The following is a 20193-nucleotide window of genomic DNA, read 5'->3' on the forward strand; positions in this document are numbered from 1 at the left end:
AATATAAGTAACTATTTTATTTCATTTGTTAACTACACAAATTTAATTTATATTACGTTTTTGAGTATATATGAGGTCCTAATTTTCTAATTTTTCAGTGGGTCTTTTATCTTTAGTTCGACCTTGGACATAAGCACCGGGAAAATAAAAATGAGAGTGTGTTACAGGTCAAATGACTGTGATAATACAACGAACAACTGTAGAGAAATAGAGTGGACCAGTAAATCAGAATGCCTTATAATGGGGGATTTTTAACTCACCAGATATAGACTGAAATTTGTAGGTTGGTTACTCACACACTAGCAAGATTGTTTTGTGGATCTGTTGGACGACTATTTTCTACAGCAGCATATTAGAGAGGCCACAAGAGGGAGCAATACTCTTGATCTGATTATCAACAGTGGCTTTTCTTTCATCTGCAGATTATTAAATCTGCAGATAAATGGGTATATTTTGGTCACATCCAGTGTATTCATGATGGCAAATCAGTCAAATATAGCTCATGTGTGTTTGTTGCACCACTGTTTAGGATAGTGAATAAGCATATGTTGAACTGTGTGTTGGTTGTTGTTGTTGTTGTTGTTCGGTTTAACGACACAAGGGCTACTACGGCCAAATTGTGTCTCTTCATCGTTAATTCACAAAAGCGTATTGTTAGAGAGATTAAATTATATGCTTCTGTACAAACCAATATGTTTTAGATATAATAAAAGTTCTTCAATATTTGCTTCATTTCCTAAGATTCGAGATAAATCAGGTGATATATTCAATGTAGAGAGTGACTGAAAAGTGTTTGACCTGATGGTTGAATGTAAGGGACAATCAACCAGGAAATGACGGACTGTAAGTTGCGTCTGACAGGATGAGCACTGCGGTGGACTTTCCCCCAATAATAGGAAGAGATGAGTATAGTGAGTGTGTCCAATTCTGAGTCTTGCCAGTACCACTTCCTCTCGTCTATTTCTTCGGAAGCCAGACAGCCACAGCTTTGGATCTTCTTTTATCTGATAAAGTTTATTGTTAGGGTCACTTTTCCAGGTCTGTGACCATTTATCATAGCAGGCTTTGCGTATGACCGACTTAAAATCAGAGAAAGGAACCTGAGGATGTTGTGAGAGAGCGGGTTGGGGATGTTTAGCGGCAAAGTCAGCACTTTCATTTCCCGGAATGCCTGAATGGCCAGGGATCCAGCAAAAACTGATTGACTGATTGGACACACTGCAAGCGAATAGCTGGGAATGAATCTGTTTCAATATAGGGTGAGAAATGGAGGAATTCTTCCTTATGGCAGAGACAGCACTAAGAGAATCTGTGTAAATTATGGCATATGAGATGGAGAGCTCAATTATCTTACTAAGCGCTAACTTAATAGCATATAATTCAGCTGTGAAGACGCTGCAAGCAAGCGGTAGTGTGGCTGAACTTGTAAATAAAGGAAAAACTGCCGCAGCACCTACCATACTCTCAGTTTTTGAACCATCCGTATAAATTTTACAGGCATGGTTGTCCGTAGCATGAGCTGAATGTAACTGTCTGATATTGCAGGAAGGTATATTTTTACCCCACTGGAGGAAGTATGTATCTTGAAAGACAGACACATATGTCCAAGGAGCAACAGGTGTAGTTGTGTCTTGGAAAATGTCATTTAAATTGATATTCCAAGTCTGAACAAGTTCTTTGATCCTGAGAGAGGCGGGTCTATTTTCATTTGGTTTGCTCTCGTAGAAGGCATCCCAACGAGTATTATAGAGATACTCCCAACTTGGGTGCGATGGTAGACTCTGGATCTTAGCAGCGTAGTGAAGCAGTAGTGTTTTTCTACGCAGGTGTAATGGGGGATCATGCGCTTCAATATATAGACTTTGGATCGGAGAAGTCCTGAAAGCTCCCAGCGCAGTTCTCAGAGCACTGTGATGGATCATATTTAGCTGTTTTAATGTAGTGCTCCTGGCAGAGTCATACACTGGACAACCATAATCTAGTCGTGAACGGATTAAACTTCTATAGAGATGCAGCAAAGTACACCGATCAGCTCCCCATGACATAGATGAGACAGAACGAAGTATATTCAAATGCCTTAAACAAGTAGTTCTCAAATAAGTGATGTGAGCTTGGAAATTTAGTTTGCGGTCTAATAGTAGTCCAAGAAATTTAACGGTATTAACAAGCGGGATTGGAGTATTGTTTATTTGCAGTTCAGGTTCGGGATGGAGAGTTCGCTTCTTGCAAAAGTGTGTGACAGTGCATTTCTTTTCTGACAGTCTGTAACCGTTCAGTGAAGTCCAGGTTTCTATTTTGGTTATGGCAAGTTGTAGCTGCCGTTCAATGGTATTCATACTTTGAGATTGACAGGAAATGGTAAGGTCATCTGCATACATATACGTTTGTACAGTTTTTGGGATATCTCGTGTCATACTACTAACTCTGATTGAAAACAGTGTTGGACTGAGTATTGATCCCTGTGGGACTCCCTCTTCCTGAATGTGAGATGTAGAGAGGATGTTTTTGTACCGGACTTGAAAAGAGCGCAATTGCAGGAAATTTTGAATTATTTCCGGCAAATGGCCCCGAAGCCCCAGATGGTAAAGGTCCCTAATAATACCATGGCGCCATGTTGTATCAAATGCCTTTTCAAGATCTAAATTGACCATGACTAGATGTTGTTTCATGACAAAGGCATTGCGTATATGAGATTCGGCTTTGATAAGCACGTCCAGTGTTGATCTGTTTTTCCGAAAGCCATATTGTTGTTCTGGAAGAAGATTCTCTGACTCCAGGATGTAGGTGAGTCTAGTATGAACCATCCTTTCGAAAATTTTTCCCATGCAGCTCGTAAGAGATATTGGCCTGTAATTTTCAACACAGGAAGGATCTTTTCCTGGTTTTGGTAAGGCGATAACGAACGAATGGCGCCATGAAGAAGGATAGGCATTTTCAGTGAAGATCCGATTATAAAAAATTAATAGAGTTCTCAAGTCTTCATCAAGTAAATGCTTTAGCATAACGTAGTGAACTCCATCTGGTCCTGCAGCGCTATTGGAAGATCTGTTTAATGATTCTTGCAGTTCTATTAATGTAAATGGTTGGTTGTACGACAGTGAGCGGCGCGTGAAGAAGTTGATTTTATACCGTTCTGCACCTGCTTTGATGTTCTGAAAGGCAGACGCATAGGTGGCAGAAGCTGAGATTTTTGCAAATGATTCTGCTAATGCATTTGCAACTTCTTCAGGAGTAGAAATGTCTTTCCCTCTCCAATGAAGTATCGGGGAGGGCAGCCGAGAAAATTTGCCATTTAATGCCTGTATTCTTTTCCAGATGACCCGTGTATCCGTGTCTTTGGTAATGGTTGAGGCAAAAGCAATCCATGAATCCCGTTTCGCTTTCCGCCTAACTTGTCTAGCTTTCGCTTTGAGTCTTTTATAAGAAATTAGGTTACTAGTGGTGGGATACTTGCGGAAATTATTCCAAGCACGGTTTTTTTCCTGTTTGGCAATTAAACAATCTGTATTCCACCAATTATTTCTGTGTTTGTGATAAGGCGTGGATTTTGGAATGGAAGCATTAGCTGCAGTGAGAATCTGATTGGTTATATAAGTATTTACTTTATCAATATGTTGTCTTTGAACATAACATCTGTCTAAGAGTATTTGGGCAGAATATCCTTCCCAATTTGCCTTTTTAAACTGCCAGTTGGATCGTTGAACAGGATTCGGAGTTACTCTTGTTTGTAGTGAGCAAATAATTGGAAAGTGATCACTGTTAAAGGGATCAGTTAATACTGACCATGTCATGATTGGAAAGACAGAGGGTGAACAAATTGATAAGTCGATTGCAGAAACAGATCCTGTTGCTAGGTGTATGTAAGTAGGAGATCCAGAATTTAGTAAATTAAGACCATTATTGTTCATGAATTCCTCCACCAATTTGCCTCTTCTATCCATTGTAGCAGACCCCCACAATGGATGATGTCCATTAAAGTCACCAAAGAGACAAATTGGAGTTGGGAGTTGTGAAATCAGGCTGTCAAGTTCTGAATGAGGAAGTGGTAGAGAGGGTGAAATGTAGATGGAAACAATGGTAACTGAAATACCAACTGCAATACGAGCTGCGACAACTTCTAGAGTGGTTCTCAATTGGATCGGCCTGGATGGAATGTCAGAGTTAACAAGAATAGCTACTCCGCCACGAGCAGCAGAGTTTGAACTCCTGTCTCGTCTATATATCACATAATTTGAGAATTTTGGTGAAATTTGGGGTGACAAGAAAGTTTCCTGTAGGCATACACCTATGGGATTGAATTGAGCTAGTAAATCCCTTAAGTCATCAGAATGACTACTTAGTCCTCTGCAGTTCCATTGTATGATGTTATACATTATTTAGTTTTAGCTGAGGATGATTCGTCTGACTGTTTTTTGTTCGTGGGACATTTTTTCCGGTCTTTTTTTGGGAATGTGGGGCGTCCAAGATCCATGGTGTCATCTGCATGGAGTTCTAGAATGGGCTCCTCATTACGCATGGGCAGCTCATCTACATCCATATTATTGGTAGGCGCTTCCATTTTTTTTGAGACTGAGTGAGATTTTAATTGTTCTTTTTCAATCGAGACCAATGGGGTATGAGTAGGGATACTGATTGGAGTATTTGTGGCTTCGCTAGTTTTTTTTGGAGGATTATCTTTTTTAGAGGTTGAAAGTGTAACTTTAAGCCAATTCGCTAGAGAGGTGTTAGGCGGAACTGATACATCCGTTTGAGCTGCAGTAGAAACAAAGTTTCTAGTTCGAGCTGCATAAGAACGACCACTAGGCATGGTCGACATAACTTGTCTACGTGCCTCAGGAAACGTGACTTTATTTTCAATTTTGTATTTTTGTATTTTCTTTCCTGTTATCCATAGCTCACAAGTTTTGGAAAAGGCTGGATGGCTTCCTTTGCAGTTTGGACAAACAGGAGTTTTGACTGAACAATCCGCTTGGGTGTGATCTTTAGAGCCACAGATGGGACATGTGGCTTCCCCGCGACAAGCCTGCTGGGAATGGCCGTATTTCTGACATTTAAAGCAACGAACAGGATTCGGGATGTATGGTCGAATCCGGCAGTTTAAATAACCAGCTTTAATACAGGATGGTAAGTCTGGAGTGCTAAATGTCAGAATGATGGATCTTGTTGGAGTAAGATTTCCATCTTTTTTTGTCATGATCCGTTTTACATTTACTACTTTCTGACTGCTGAGTTCTTGGAGTAGTTCTTCTTCGGAGACTGTAATTAGGTCCCACTCGCTGATGACACCTTTTGATGAATTTAGAGTTTTGTGGGGAGTAATTTCTACTGTCAACCCACCAAATGTTGTTGTTTTTAACAGCCGCTCAGAATGTTTAGAGGTGGCTGTTTCTATCAGAAGGTCTCCGGATTGCAGTCTTTTAACCATTTTTGGTGATCCTGCAATTGACTCCAAGATTTTCTGAATTAAGAATGGTGACAACTTACCCACAGGTTGGACGGACAGGGAATGAATCACCAGGAAGTTTGGGCAATCGTCATGACATTCTGCTTCTCTTCGCAGTCTTTTAGGTTGACTTGAGTCATGGTCAGGGTTGGAATCTTCCGCTCTTGAGCTCAAAGGCTCTAAGTTTGGATAATGATTTTTATCCATGCTTGCTCCTTTTTGCCCTGGGGGTTTGCCTTTACCACCCAGGTTACCGGCCCCGCCACGGGGAGGCAGGAGCAGTGCCGCTTGGTGGCCAAGCGTAGAGTTAGTAAGTTAGTACGGCTAGTTAAATTAAAGAAAAAGGTACTTGCCTTCTTCTGGGCTCTCTTCTTAGTGTTTTTAAGTAAGTAGAGCTACTTAACAGAAAATTTTAATTCTAAGAGAAAAACAAGGAAAACTCTGTCACTTGGAGGAAAAACGCTTTATAAACTCGCAAGAATCGCTTGGCCACGGAAACGCTTGGCACCCGGGGCCACTGTGTGTTGGGAATTTCACCTACAAATCTAATAATCTGTAACCAGTCTCCCCATCTTCACCACCCACCCACCCACCCACCCCCACACACACACACACACCTCATCCACATTTCCTTTAATCAAAAGCTTCTTTAACCATTTCGTCTACATATATTAGATAAAGTCAGGGATAGATAATGTTCCGTCTCACACCACTTCCTCTCTCTATATTCTCATTTTCACCGTGTCCTATCCTAACTATCACTTTTGTCTCTGGTATAATCTACTAATCATTCCTCTGTCCTAATTCACACCTATCCTTTCTAATATATTCAATAATTTAACAAAGTCCACCCAATCAAAAGACTTCTCTAAATCTATACCAAACACATACAACTTCGTTCACTTTCATGTCTTTCTGTCTACAATCTCATCACAATGAATGCATCCCTTGTTTCCTTCCCCCTCCTTACACCAAACTGTTCTTCTGTCACATATTCATCCATCCTTTTTATCATCCTTCCATTTAACATTTTTAGCAATATATTGTAATGTTGTATACAGTACTACACTTACTGTAGTACTGTATATAGATTCTTCTGCTCCAATGCTTATCATTGGTAACACTCCGATTTCTAGGCAAGTTGATATATCTCTTTTGGGGATTACCCTGACTTCTAATCTCTCTTGGCACAAGCACATAACAAATATTGCTTCCTCTGCATCTAAAAAACTTGGTTTTCTCTTTCACTCATGGCATTACTTTTCTTTCAAACAGTTGTTCACTCTAAACAAATCTCAAATTCGCCCTAACATGGAATATTGTTCCCACATCTGGGGCGGTGCCCCAAAACCTCTCTCAGGCTTCTAGATTCCATTCAGAAGAAGGCAGTCAGGTTAATTAATGACTCATCTCTAACAGATGTCTCTCCACTCAGTATGTCTGTATGTCTATGAGACATCTCTAACAGATGTCTCATAGACATACTGTTTCTGCTGCATGCCTTTTCTACAGATACTTCCATGGGCACTGTTCTTCTGAATTGGCTTCTATAATTCCTGCTCTCTCTTTCAAAACAGTCTGAATATGTGCCGCCACCAGCCAATATCCATTTACTGTCCAATTTCAAACTCACAAAATCAACTTTTCATCTTCCTCATTTATTCATTCAACTGCCATTTTCTGGAACAACCTTCCTTCATATGTCTTTGCTGAAAATTACAGTCTATAGAAATTCAAGTCTAATGTCAACAAATATCTTCTGTCGTCTTCTCAACCTCCAAACCCAAGCATGGTACTAAGTGCTATAGGTTGGGGTTTTCATTGGAAAAAAAAAAAAAAAAAAAAAAGAATACAATTATGATTATTCATCTGATCATCCCTTTCCAATAATGGTGAAACTTTGCATGACCATAACTTTTTTTTTTTTTTTTTTTTGTGAAATTTAACTGGTTTTTCAACTTTTGGACCAGTGGAGGTGCATGAAAGGGGCTTGAACCCCCAATTCTTCTTTGGTACTTTCATCAAGTAAGTTTGGATTTCCAACCCCGCTTCTCACTCTACCATTGCATTAATCTTCATTACTACCAACTGGGTTCCAATTACAGCATCACATAGACAGATCTGAATATTATTGATTTTGTCACTTGTCTCTGGGAGACTAATACATTTGTTCAAGAGTTGAGAATTTCAACCTTTTCTTTTAAATTCATGCCAACTGTCCTAATTTTCTTCCCACCTTATGATGGATGTGGTAAACTTGGTATCAGTAGTGGTTTTGGAGAAGCAGTCTACTTTTTCCATTGCTTGAGGAAGTAGCAGTTTTAGAAAGCAGGTTTCACTGCTTGAACAGTTCACTAAGAATGAAGAGAACAACCCTCTTCCTCCATCTTCACATAGCCAAGTTGCAGAGGAGAGTACAAATCTAATAATCTGTAACCGGTCTCCCCATCTTCACATAGCCAAGTTGCAGAGGAGAGTACAAATCTAATAATCTGTAACCGGTCTCCCCATCTTCACCACACACACACACACACACACACACACACACACACACACACACACACACACACACACACACACACACACACACACACACACAGTGATAACAGGTTGCCTCTCTAATAATTACATTTTGTAGGACAAACTAGAGCAGATGAGGTGGGAATTACTTATAGAAAATGAAAAATTGAAGGGCAGAAATTGGAGATAAAGGAATTATTCTGGAAGGTGCTTCAAAAGGGAATTGAAGAAGATTGAGAAACGCAGTGGCACAGTAGTCTTGGATCTGACGACTGAGAAGCCCAGAATACAGTGGACTCAGTCTGATCATCTTCAATGTCAACAATACTGCCACTAAAGAAGAGATAGTATTTGAACTCTTCAACAAGAACTTAAATGAACATATTGAAAAGGCCGAAGCACTCCATAAAACTTCAACTGGGGAATGGGTGCAGATTGCAACTTGTTTCTTGAGTGCTAAAATTCATGAATGTAAGGATTTTATTGTGTACAAGCAGTACCTTGGAATAAACTAAGGTAAGATAAGGTGCCTTCTTATATTTAAGCTATATGCTGGTCATTCTACATTATCAAAATTATTTCTACATTTTAATATCAACCTCTTTCTGCTGCTTAGAATTTTAACAGATACTTTCATAGTTAAATAATTCTTACCTCTGGTGGTGGCATCACCCAATAAGCTTGGTATTCTGCTTGCAAAGTAGTTTTATGAGTACCATATGGAGCTGAGAAAATGAAAGCATGGTAAATAAGGAGGAGGAAGTATATAATAATTTACTGACTATTAAATGAAATACAGAGTGATTATAATTAAAGTGGATTATTTCAGCTGTCTCTAAGTGGAAAACTGCTAATGGCAGAAAGCTTTCAAACGTACATCATCCAAGACCTGCAGAAATGGAAAGGGCCAAAAAAGTCATTGTACTTATGATTTCCTGTCCTTGAGATATCTCCATAACCAAAAGTCACAAGGATTGAAGTGTGGAGATATTGAGATGGCTAAATATTCTTAAAGTTATGGAAAATAATGCGGTCATCTGCGCTACAAAACAGCTAAGTTGCTGAGCCGCCAATGTAAAAACCCCATTTTACATAAAAAAGGTTGTTTCTAAATGTCTTTGTTTGTCCTTCCCCCCACCTCCAAAAAAAAAAAAGGGTAGCAATCATACAACAGAGAAAACTGCAGTAATACTCAGCAATCATGGTACATAACTCTAGACCTTGAGCCTGGAACTGAAATAATGGAAAAATCTCACAATTATGAAATTTGTTGTAAACTCAAACCAGAAAGTAATACAGACAAACTGGTACTTGCAACTGACAACACCTGAAGATGGTGACCTGCATGCCTAAAAATTTATGGGTATTCACATTGCCACTTACCTGGAAAATGTGGCCCAATGGTCTGCAAGATGTTTCCTGCCACATGTCATTTACCTCCATCCTTGCCAGAAACCATAAAGTCATTTTAATGATGTATAGCTAACAGTTAATCTTATTAAAATAATAACGTTGGCTGTTGTATCTCAAGTATGTTATACTAGTGCTAATGAACGTTGGATCAAAGAATTTTATAGAGGGCTGACCACAGACTGTTATGATGTTACGATACCACCTTAGTTCTAATGGATGAATGTTGATTTCATGTTGTATCACTGGCCACAGCACAAGTGATCTGTTCAACAATTGCTGCTGTGACTTGGAATGTCTACTGCCATGCACTACATGTAAGTAACCATTTCTTTGAATTCTATCACAATTTTGTGCAGTCTGTTTTGGAAAAGTAGTCCTTTTCATAGTCCTTTTAAATAACAGTATTCTTTAAGTGCAATTGTTGAGTTGCTGTTCTTCTGGTAAAACAGCTTTACCAACAAAGCACGATCATTCTTTTTTGGAGTATCATTAGCGCAGCTTTGGAATTTCTGTTGTTCTCGGAAAACACCGTCACCAAGAAAGCAGAATCACACTGATATACCTTTAGTAAAGTCATGGAGTTTTTGTAGTTCTAGTAGAAACATCTTTACCAACAAAGCATAATCATTCTTTTTGGAATACTGTTAGCACAGCCATGGAGTTGCTATTGTTCTTGTAAAACACAGTTGGGCAGATATTTCTTTTGGAGTACCATTTTGAGATCTCTTGGCTGTATTTGCCATCTTTATTTTTAAATCCTCTCAGTGTTAGTGATGTGATAAGGTTAGATTTACATTTGGACACACACACACAGCTTTGACTTCCCCTGGTGGCAGTTGATTTTTTTTTTTTTTTTTTGCATTTTCCTTTCCTATATACATTGGATGGCATTCATTCTAAATTTGATCTTTCCCATTAACGGTTTTTCCAATTACAGCCAGTTGAAGTGATGGACTTTAATTGTGACCATAATGTGCAAACATTTCAAACAAAAAGGAAGGAAATTTGTTACCTGATAATAAAATAAATGGATATAGTGAAGATTTACTGAGTTTTAAGTATTACATAAAAAAAGTGGATTGTAAAATTTTGGTATACAAATATAAACCTACAATATCCCAAACATATAGTTATATATAAATAAATATTGTTATTTTGGGCCAAGATTTGTTTAATACAAATCTTGGCACAGTTGTCATATTACTGGCCCTATTATTGCCTCTGGCCAACCAGTTCCCTGCTTCTGGAAGGATGGCACTGACTTCTTAGAATTTACTTTTGTGTAAACAAAACCATATAGTAGCTACAACTTAAGTGCACTCTGAAAAACATCAGTGAAAGATGAAATGTTAAATTAACAAAACAATAAAAACAGTTTTTCTAAGTTGTTCACATACACTTCCTCGTTCTCCACAGGAAAAAGTCAGTTGCAATTTGTATATTAAAGGTCTGATTATGCAAGTTCAAAGAGTCTTTTGCAACAGTATTATCTATTTTTGTGCCATTTTCTCTGAGCTAATGTCTTTTTTGGGACTTGTGTATTTAAATTAATTTAAAGTTTGTTTATATTAAATCAAGGCAGATATTGTTGGGATTTCAAAGAAGTTGTGTCACACAGATATAAGGAATGCAGAACTGGAATTTGGGGAGTACAATGTCTACAGAAAGGATAGACAGGATAGGAATGGAGGAGGGGTTATGCTATTAGTTAAGAAATACATAAAATCCAAGGAAGTGAAGCCAGTCGACATTGCTGGACAGTGCAATGTGGAGTCAGTTCGGTGTGACATAAGCATTGGGAGATCAAAATTGAGAGCAGGAGTGTGCTATAGGCCTAATGACTCTGATGAGTATAATAAGAAACTGTACAGGGAAATAGAGTGGGCCAGTAAATCAGAGAGTCTTATAATGGGCGATTTTAATTTCCCAGATATTGACTGGAATTTGGGGGCTAGTCACTCACACACTACCAAGGCTTTTGTGGATTTATTGGATGAGTGTTTTCTACATCAGCATGTTTGGAAGGCAACTAGAGGGAGTAATACTCTTGATTTGATTATCAGTAGTGATTCTTCATGCATTAAGTATCTGCAGATAAATAAACCACTAGGTGGCAGTGATCACAGTGTGCTGAAGTGGGATTTACTCAAAGAGGTAACTACCATTAGGAGTAAAGGGAAGGGTTATTGCTTTCGTAAAGGCGACTAAGATGGACTGAGACAGTATTTAAATTCTATACAGTGGGACAAACTGATGATGTTACCAACAGCAAACTCAAAATGGGAAGCATTCAAAGAACTTATCTTGGAAGCTACAAGGCTTTACATACCAACTAAGAAATATTGTTCAAGGTTTAAGCCTAAATGGATGTCAGATGAACTAATGGGACATATGGCAGAGAAGAAAAATGCATGGGATACATACAAATTAACACGTGACACAGAAGTCTATGATAGATATAAGTTGATATGCAACCAAGTTACAAAGGAGGTTAGGCAGGCGAAGGCAGATTACGAGAAATCCTTGGCAAGGGATGCAAAGAAAAACAGCAAAGAGTTCTTTACTTATGTAAACTCTAGAAGGAAGGGGGTGAATCAGATTGGTCCACTTGATATTGATGGGTCAAGTGTTGATGATCCTGCTCAGGTAGCTAACAAACTAAATGAATATTTTACATCGACATTCACACATGAGGAGTTATTCAGCGAGGGGAATGCCAGAGGTGTATTCAACTCTGGCAGTAATCTAGAGAGTCTTGTAATAACTGAGAGTAAAGTGGAGGAGAAATTGTTGAAGATAAACACAAGAAAGGCACCTTGGGTGGATGGGATCTATCCAGTTATATTACAGGAGGCAGCAAAGGAAGTAAGCAGTAGTAGTGGCATGTGATGCAAGAAAGCAAATGTATGAGCTTATGCAACATCAGCAAAAAAAAAAAAAAAAATCACACCATTCCCACCAAATGCCTGTCCAGTTCCTCCTTAAATTTATTCAACTTATCAACTTCCACAACAACAGATGGAACTTTGTTCCAGCAATTAACCACCCGCTGCCTAAAGGCAAATTTCCACACATCTATTCTACATCTGTCCTTTCTTAATTTGAATTTATGCCCCCTTAGGTTCATAATCTGAACAAGTGGAAGGATCCCATCAGAATTCGGCGTGCTGAATCCATTCAAGAACTCATACACCTCAATCAGATCACCGCGCAGGTGCCTAGTCTCCAGCCACTGCAATTTGCAGAACTTAAGCGTCTCTTGATAAGAGGATCCCTTCATTTCCCTCACCAATCTTGTTGCCCTTCTCTGTACACGCTCAAGTAAATCTACATCCTTCCTAAAATGAGATCTCCAGACCTGTACGCAGTACTCAAAGGCCTGACCATTGCCTTATACAGAGGGATAATCACCTCCTTTTCCCTGCTAGCAAAATTCCTATATATCATTGACATGACCTGCCCTGGCAGCCTGTCTGCATTGCTCAGAAAACTTCATATCTGACTGCACAATTACTCCCAGGCCTTTTTCATTTTATAGCTAAGCAAACCCTTAGCCATAATTATGAGAGCTTTCTTGGACTCAGGGGAGGTATCCATGGACTGGAGATGTGCAAATGTGACTCCAATTCACAAAGGAGGATCAAAGGCTGACACAAGTAATTATAGACCTGTGAGTTTAACTTCTGTTCAAAGAAAATTAATGGAGGCACTGATTAAAGAAGCACTGCAGGATCATCTAGACCAGACTTCAGTTATAGATCGGACACAGCATGGTTTTGCTAAGGGGAAGTCTTGCCTGACCAATCTGATTGGATATTATGATGCAGTCACAAAATAACTGGATGCACGGAATAACTTTGATATTATATACTTGGATCTTAGAAAGGCTTTCGATACTGTTGCACATGGAAGACTGCTGCACAAATTGGAGCAGTGTAGCATTGGAGTCAAATTGCTCAATGGACACTGGACACTGCTCATCGTGGACTAATGTTGTTGTTTTGGTTTTTAGGAGCATTAGCAACTAAGGCCATATTGCTCCGGGATATGCGGTGGTCATTCCCTGACCTTTCCGCATCATCCGTATTTGGTGGTGACGGGCTCGAACCCCGGTCTAATCAAGAAGCGTGTGCTACGCACTGCTGCTCCTTCCCACCTGGCTACGGAGGCGCCTCGTGGACTAATGTTATTAGTGGAGTCCCCCAGGGTTCAGTATTGGGTCCATTATTCTTTTCTGTATTTAGAAATGATATTGATGATGGTATATCAAGCTTAATGTCCAAGTTTGCAGACGATACGAAGGTTGGCAGGGTTGTCAAGGACACTACTGACACTATGCTGCTGCAACAGGATATGGAAAGGTTGAGCAGATAGGCTGAGAGGTGGCAAATGAAGTTTAACATTGACAAATGTAAAGTACTACATATGGGAAACAGCAACCCCAGAGCAACGTATCAACTCTGTGGTACTACACTGACAGTGGTAGAGAATGAAAGGGACCTGGGGGTGGTTGTGCAGGCAGATATGAAATTCTCTGAGCAGTGCAGATGGGCTGCAAGAGTAGCTCATGGTGTATTGTCAATGATATATAGGAATATTTCTAGCAGGGATAAGGAGGTGATTATTCCCTTGTATAAGGCAATGGTCAGGCCACACCTAGAGTACTGTATACAGGCCTGGAGGCCTCATTTCAAGAGGGATGTAGAGCTGCTGGAATGAGTACAGAGAAGGGCAACAAGATTAGTGAATGGAACAAATAGGTGCTCTTTCGAAGAAAGGCTTAAGTTTTGCAAATTACAGTTTTTGGAGACTAAGCACCAGTGAGGTGATCTGATAGAGGTGTATAAAGCCTTGAATGGTTTGAGCATGCTCAATGCTGATGGGATTCTTCCTCTTGCTCAGAATAATCACCTGAGAGGGCATAAATTCAAATTGAGGAAAGACAGATGTAGGATAGACGTGCGGAAATTTACCTTTAGCCAGCGGGTGGTTTGTCGGTGGAACAGGCTTCCATCCCTTGTCGTGGAAGTTGATAGCCTAAATAAGTTTAAGGCTCAGCTGAACAGGTATATCGAACAAACAGAGGGGTGAAGTGGAAGTGGTTATTTTTATTTATTTATTTTTTTTGGCTGATGCTGCATAAGCTTGCTTTCTTGTATCAAATGCCTCTACTAATGCTAAATCTCATCTGTTATGATGACAAAATATAAACTAATGGAATTAAGCCTGGAAGTTAAACTGAAAATTATATAAGAGGTTGATACGATGGAATAAAGCAAAACAGACATTGCAAAAGAATACAACATCCCTTTTTCTTGCTTTAATCTACAATACTGAAAAACAAAAAAACTTGAATAAGTGCAATATACTGGAGCAGTGATAAAAAAAAACAGGAATTAAATTCCTGGTTCAAAACACAAGGAGTTGAAACAAAACTTTGAGTGGTACCAACAAATGCATGTACCTAATTTGCCAATATTAGATCTGATATTGCAAGAAAAGGCAAATTATCTAGCACTGCAACATGGAATTGGAGACTTCAAATGCAGCAGTGGCTGGCTCTAAAGATTTAAAGAGAGGAATAACTTGGTTTTGAAAAATGTTTGTGGCGAGTCTGGATTAGTTGACAAAGAAAAGGTTACAGACTGGTTGTGTTTTGTACTATCTATTCTTGAAAAATATGAGGCAAAGGATATATTTAATCTTGATGAGACCGACTGATTTTACAATTTGATGCCAAACAAAACATTTGCTGTTTGAGGAGAGTCTTGTCATGGTGGAAAATTAAGTAAACAAACACTCACTGTTCTGTTATGCTGCAATTCAGATGGCAGTACTTGTGATTGTAAGTTTTCAGAACCAAAACATTTTAAAGAAGTTAAGCAACTTCCCTGTGATTATGAGGCCAACAGAAGTGCTTGGCTTAGGGACAAAATTTTTCAGCCTTGGTTATCAAAAGTGGACAGAAGAATGGCTTCAGAAAAAAAGGAACATTTTGATGAGTCTAAATTGTTGTACAGCACATTCTGCCAAGACACTTAAATTGACAAATGTATGGCTATTGTTTTTACCTCCCATTACAGCCAGTTTTATGCAGCCACTGGATCAAGGCATTATTTATAACCACAAGAGAGCATATGGAGCCAGCCTGCCTGCCTGATAAGGTACTTGATCCTCAACATAGGAGGGAGGGAACAATTTTCAACCAAACTGGAATGTCTTGGATGCTACCTGTAATTTTGTTATTGCTTGGGACAATATTTTATCAAGTGTAATAATCAACTGCTTCAGAAAGAATGGCTTTGGAGAAAATATTATAGAAAAACGTGGTCCCGCAGATGAATGTGATATAGGACAAAACTGTGCAAAGAACATCAGATTCTTTCTTTAAATTACACTTATTTATTTATCAAAACGTTAATAGTTTGTATGTCTCCTTTTATATTAATATTAATTCTTTTTATTGTGATACTAAAATGTATTTTTGAAGACTAAATGCACAAGGCATATGTTATGGGTTGAAATTATATTATATAGTTGAAATTATAACTATATAATATTGGTAAATACACCACAGTTTAACCATAAGTTGAACTACATAAGTAATGAAAAAGCATTGGCTGATTTTATCTCATATTATGGCTACCTTCACAATGAGATACCAGGTATTACACAGATAGCATTAGCAAGGGCACATGATGCAAGAAAGCAAGATTATATAGCATCAGCCAAAAAAAAAATAAAAAACCCTTATTTCACCCATCCCCTCGCTCCAAATGTTTGTCAAGTTCTGCATTGAAGAATCTATTAAGGCTATCAACTTCTCCAATGGCAAATGGTAGTTTGTTCCAGCAATCAACCACACGCTGGGTAAAGGCAAACTTCTGCACATCTATCCCATAATCGTCTTTCCTCAATTTGAATTTATGCTCTCTCAGGCGATTATTCTGAACAAGAAGAAGAATCCCATCAGCATTGAGCGTGCTCAAATCATTCAAGGCTTTATACACCTCAATCAGATCACCTCGCAGGTACCTAGTCTCCAGACACTGTAATTTGCAAAACTTAAGCCTTTCTTCATAAGAGCAATCCTTTGTTCCATTCACTAATCTTGTTTCCCTTCTCTGTACTTGTTCCAGCAGCTCTACATCCTTCTTGAAATGAGGCCTCCAGACCTGTATACAGTACTCTAGGTGTGGCCTGACCATTGCCTTATACAAGGGAATAATTACCTCCTTATCCCTGCTAGAAAAATTCCTGTATATCATTGACAAGACTATACCATGAGCTACTCATGCCACCCATCTGCACTGCTGAGAAAACTTCGTATCTGCCTGCACAATTACCCCCAGGTCCTTTTCATTCTCTACCACTGTAAGTGTGGTACCACAGAGTTGATACCCCACTCTGGGATTACTGCTTCCCATATGTAGTACTTTACATATGTCAATGTTAAACTTCATTTGCCACCTCTCAGCCAATCTGCTCAACTTTTCTAGATCCTGTTGCAGCAGTGTACTGTCACTAGTGTCATTAACAACCCTGCCATTCTTCGTATCGTCTGCAAACTTGGACATTAAGCCTGATATACCATCATCAATATCATTTAATAATACAGAAAACAACAATAGACCCAACACCGAACCCAACTGGTTGAGTGGGAGAAGACAGCGGGTGGTAATCAATGGGCACTGCTCTTCGTGGACTAATGATATTAGTGGAGTTCCACAGGGTTCAGTGTTGGGTCCACTGTTGTTTTGTATATTTATCAATGATATTGATGAAGGTATATTGGGCTTAGTGCCGAAGTTTGCAGATGATACAAAGGTTCGCAGGGTTGTTAATGACAGTAATGGCAATGTGCTGCTGCAACAGGATCTAGAAAATTTGGGGCAGATGGGCTGAGAAATGGCAATTGAAGTTTAACCTTGACAAATGCAAAGTACTGCATATGGGTAGAGGTAACCCCAGAGAAACGTACCAGCTGTGTGGTACAACACTTAAGGTGGTAGAAAATGAAAAGACCTGGGAGTAATTGTGCAGTCAAATATGAAGTTTTCTGAGCAATGCAGACAGACTGCCAGGGTATGTCATGGGGTTTTGTCAATGATATATAGGAATTTTGCTAGCAGGAAAAAGGAGGTGATTGAGCCTCCGTATAAGGCAATGGTCAGGCCGCGCCTTGAGTACTGCGCACAGGTCTTGAGGCCTCATTTTTAGGAAGGATGTAGATTTGCTTGAAAGTGTACAGAGAAGGGCAACATGAGTGGTGAGGGGAATGACGGGATTGTGTTACCAAGAGAGGCTTAAATTCTGCAAATTGAAGTGGCTGGAGACTAGGCAACTGTGAGGTGATCTGATTGAGGTGTATAAGGCCTTGAATGTGTTGACCATGCTGAATTCTGATGGGATTCTTTCACTTGTTCAGATTACGAACCTAAGGGGGCATTAATTCAAATTAAGGAAAGACAGATGTAGAATAGATGTATGGAAATTGGTGTTTAGCCAGCGGGTTGTTAATTGCTGGAACAAACTTCCATCTGTCGTTGTGGAAATTGATAGGTTAAACAAATTTAAGGAGAAACTGGACAAACATTTAGAGGGAATGGTTGTGTGAAATTTTTATTTTTTTTTTTTGGCTGATGCTGCATAAGCTCATACACTTTCTTGCATCACATGCCACTATCACTACTACTTCGAATAAAGAATTCTTCTCTAATAGAGGAGACTACTGTTATTTATTCTTTCTCAGTGGGCACCACCATCCACAGATGGCACCGTTTCGGAGCTTCTTGGCTCACTCATTGGTGGGTGGGCAGGTACCCTGGTAATGCAAACATGCCATCACGGTTGCAAAGTTAATTCCACAATATGAAAGTTGCCAAATGGTGTAGATAATAATACTTTGAAGACAAAATACACAAGGCATAAAATGTTATGGGTTGAAATTAACTATAAAATATTGGTGCAAATACACCTTAGTTCACCCATAAGTTTAACTGCATAAGTAGCGTAAAGGCAAACTATGCTGTATTTAAACCGATATTATGTAGTTAATTTCAACCCATAACATATTATGCCTTGCCCATTTAGTCTTCAAAATATTATTATCTACACCATTTGGGATCTCTCATATTGTGGAATTAACTTCACAACCGTGATGGCATGTTTGCATTACCAGGGTACTTACTCGCCCACCAATGAGTGAGCCAACAAGCTCTGAAACGATGCTGTCTGGGTGGTGGTGCCCAATGAGAATAAATAACAGTAGTCTCCTCTATTAGAGAAGCGTTGTTTATTCAAAATAGTGCAATACCTGCTATCTCGTTGTGAAGGTAGCCACAATTTGAGATAAAATCAAATGCCTTTACGTTAGTTATGTAGTTAAACTTATGGGTAAAATATGGTGTATTTACACCAATGTTATATAGAAAAAATGTATATATTCAAATATATGCTGTACTATATTTTCATTTCCGTTAATTGCTTTTCTCTTAGTTTATTATCTTACAAATAAAATAAGATCTTTAAAAAATGTATTCTTATTATCATATTGTTAAACAAGCCTTTAATTTTTATTATTTTTTATTTATTTTTGTTATTATTATTATTATCCTTAGATATATGATGTGTGCCAAAAACAGGGGGGGGGGGATTTTGACACTTTTAGGGGAACTCGTTACTAAAAACCTTGTTATTACAAAATGTGAAAATTTCGGTCCCTTGAATTTTGTATTAACAAGATTCGATTGTATGTTATTTTGAAAAGCGTGGCAAAATAGTGGCTGCATGATGAGTCAAAATTATTGTCAGTGGCTGCACACCTTATAGGTTACATTGGTAACCTGTATTAATCAAATTTTATATGCCCGAGGGCTTAAAAATATTTTTGTGTTTGGATACAGGTATGGGATGATATACTTACAGCATATTAGTCCGAGGCATGGAGTGTAAGCTGAATCACTATCCCCTTTCATAGTAATCTGATATTCCATCTGACTGTCAATATCTTTGATTGTAGGTTGAGCAGGGCAAGCAGGATGACTGTGATACCATCCAACAACAGTAAGATGTCGGCGTTCTAGAGCACTACGAATCTAATAGATTTTATAAAAATTAAAGTTAAACCATAATTTAAATTAACTTATTTATATCTTCTGTTAAAGGCATTATATATGGAAATTAATAATTAGGGTGGATAGGAGGATTTCTTGCATAAAATACCTTCAAATGACCATAAAATTGCAAGTGATCAATATTTTGAACCTACATGGTTCTTGAGGTTGTCTCAGACATTTTCTCACATAGGCCAGACAAGCTGTACTTGCTACCTGGGAGTCTAAAACACTGATGGAACTGATATTCGGGTGAGAGTCAAGTCAAGTGGACCCAATTTTGGAGAAGTCTGGACAGTCTGTGACAGCCCAATCCTCTGCTTGCACCTTCACGATGGTGGGACTGTTAGTAATTCTGAGTATAATCCCATTGCACAAGCACACTGTGGGTGGTCACCCAGGTGTGAACCAACATAAGCAGCGGTCGAGATGTAACACCAACACCACATGGAGGAATTACGCCCCTCTGTGTTACCAGGCAATACTAGGTGGTAGATGACTCACATCAACTGGTGCAATACCACCACTTTGCTTACTGGAAGCTTGAAGTTTAGTCTCCAGAGCTAAGTTCCGGTAAACCGCTTCCGGATCAGCTAGTATATAATCTTGCTACCTCTACTCTGCCAGATAATGATTAGACAGAGTCCAAGTGTGTGTGTGGGGGGGAGGGGGGGGGCATTTGAGGCCATGTTACTTCAAGGA

At 39.0% G+C, this 20193-nt stretch overlaps 1 protein-coding gene across 4 annotated transcripts in view; it reads right to left on the reverse strand.

Annotated features, from left to right (window-relative positions):
• LOC150087135 (MPN domain-containing protein) overlaps positions 1 to 20193 on the reverse strand; it is a 357845-nt gene that overhangs the window by 97720 nt on the left and 239932 nt on the right. For 3 of the 4 annotated variants that reach the window (XM_090371835.1, XM_090371836.1, XM_090371834.1), the window contains exons 11-12: positions 19302 to 19473; positions 8618 to 8688 (exon numbers count right to left, since the gene is read on the reverse strand). In XM_090371835.1, the coding sequence (XP_090227961.1) occupies positions 8618 to 8688; positions 19302 to 19473 (243 nt within the window). The remainder of the gene's footprint in view (positions 1 to 8617; positions 8689 to 19301; positions 19474 to 20193) is intronic. The other variant, XM_090371837.1, reaches the window with a different exon arrangement.

The sequence above is a fragment of the Mastigoproctus giganteus genome, chromosome 4 (assembly GCF_048544385.1).
Source record: "Mastigoproctus giganteus isolate SK-2022 chromosome 4, ASM4854438v1, whole genome shotgun sequence".
NCBI classification, from domain to species: Eukaryota; Metazoa; Arthropoda; class Arachnida; order Uropygi; family Thelyphonidae; genus Mastigoproctus; species Mastigoproctus giganteus.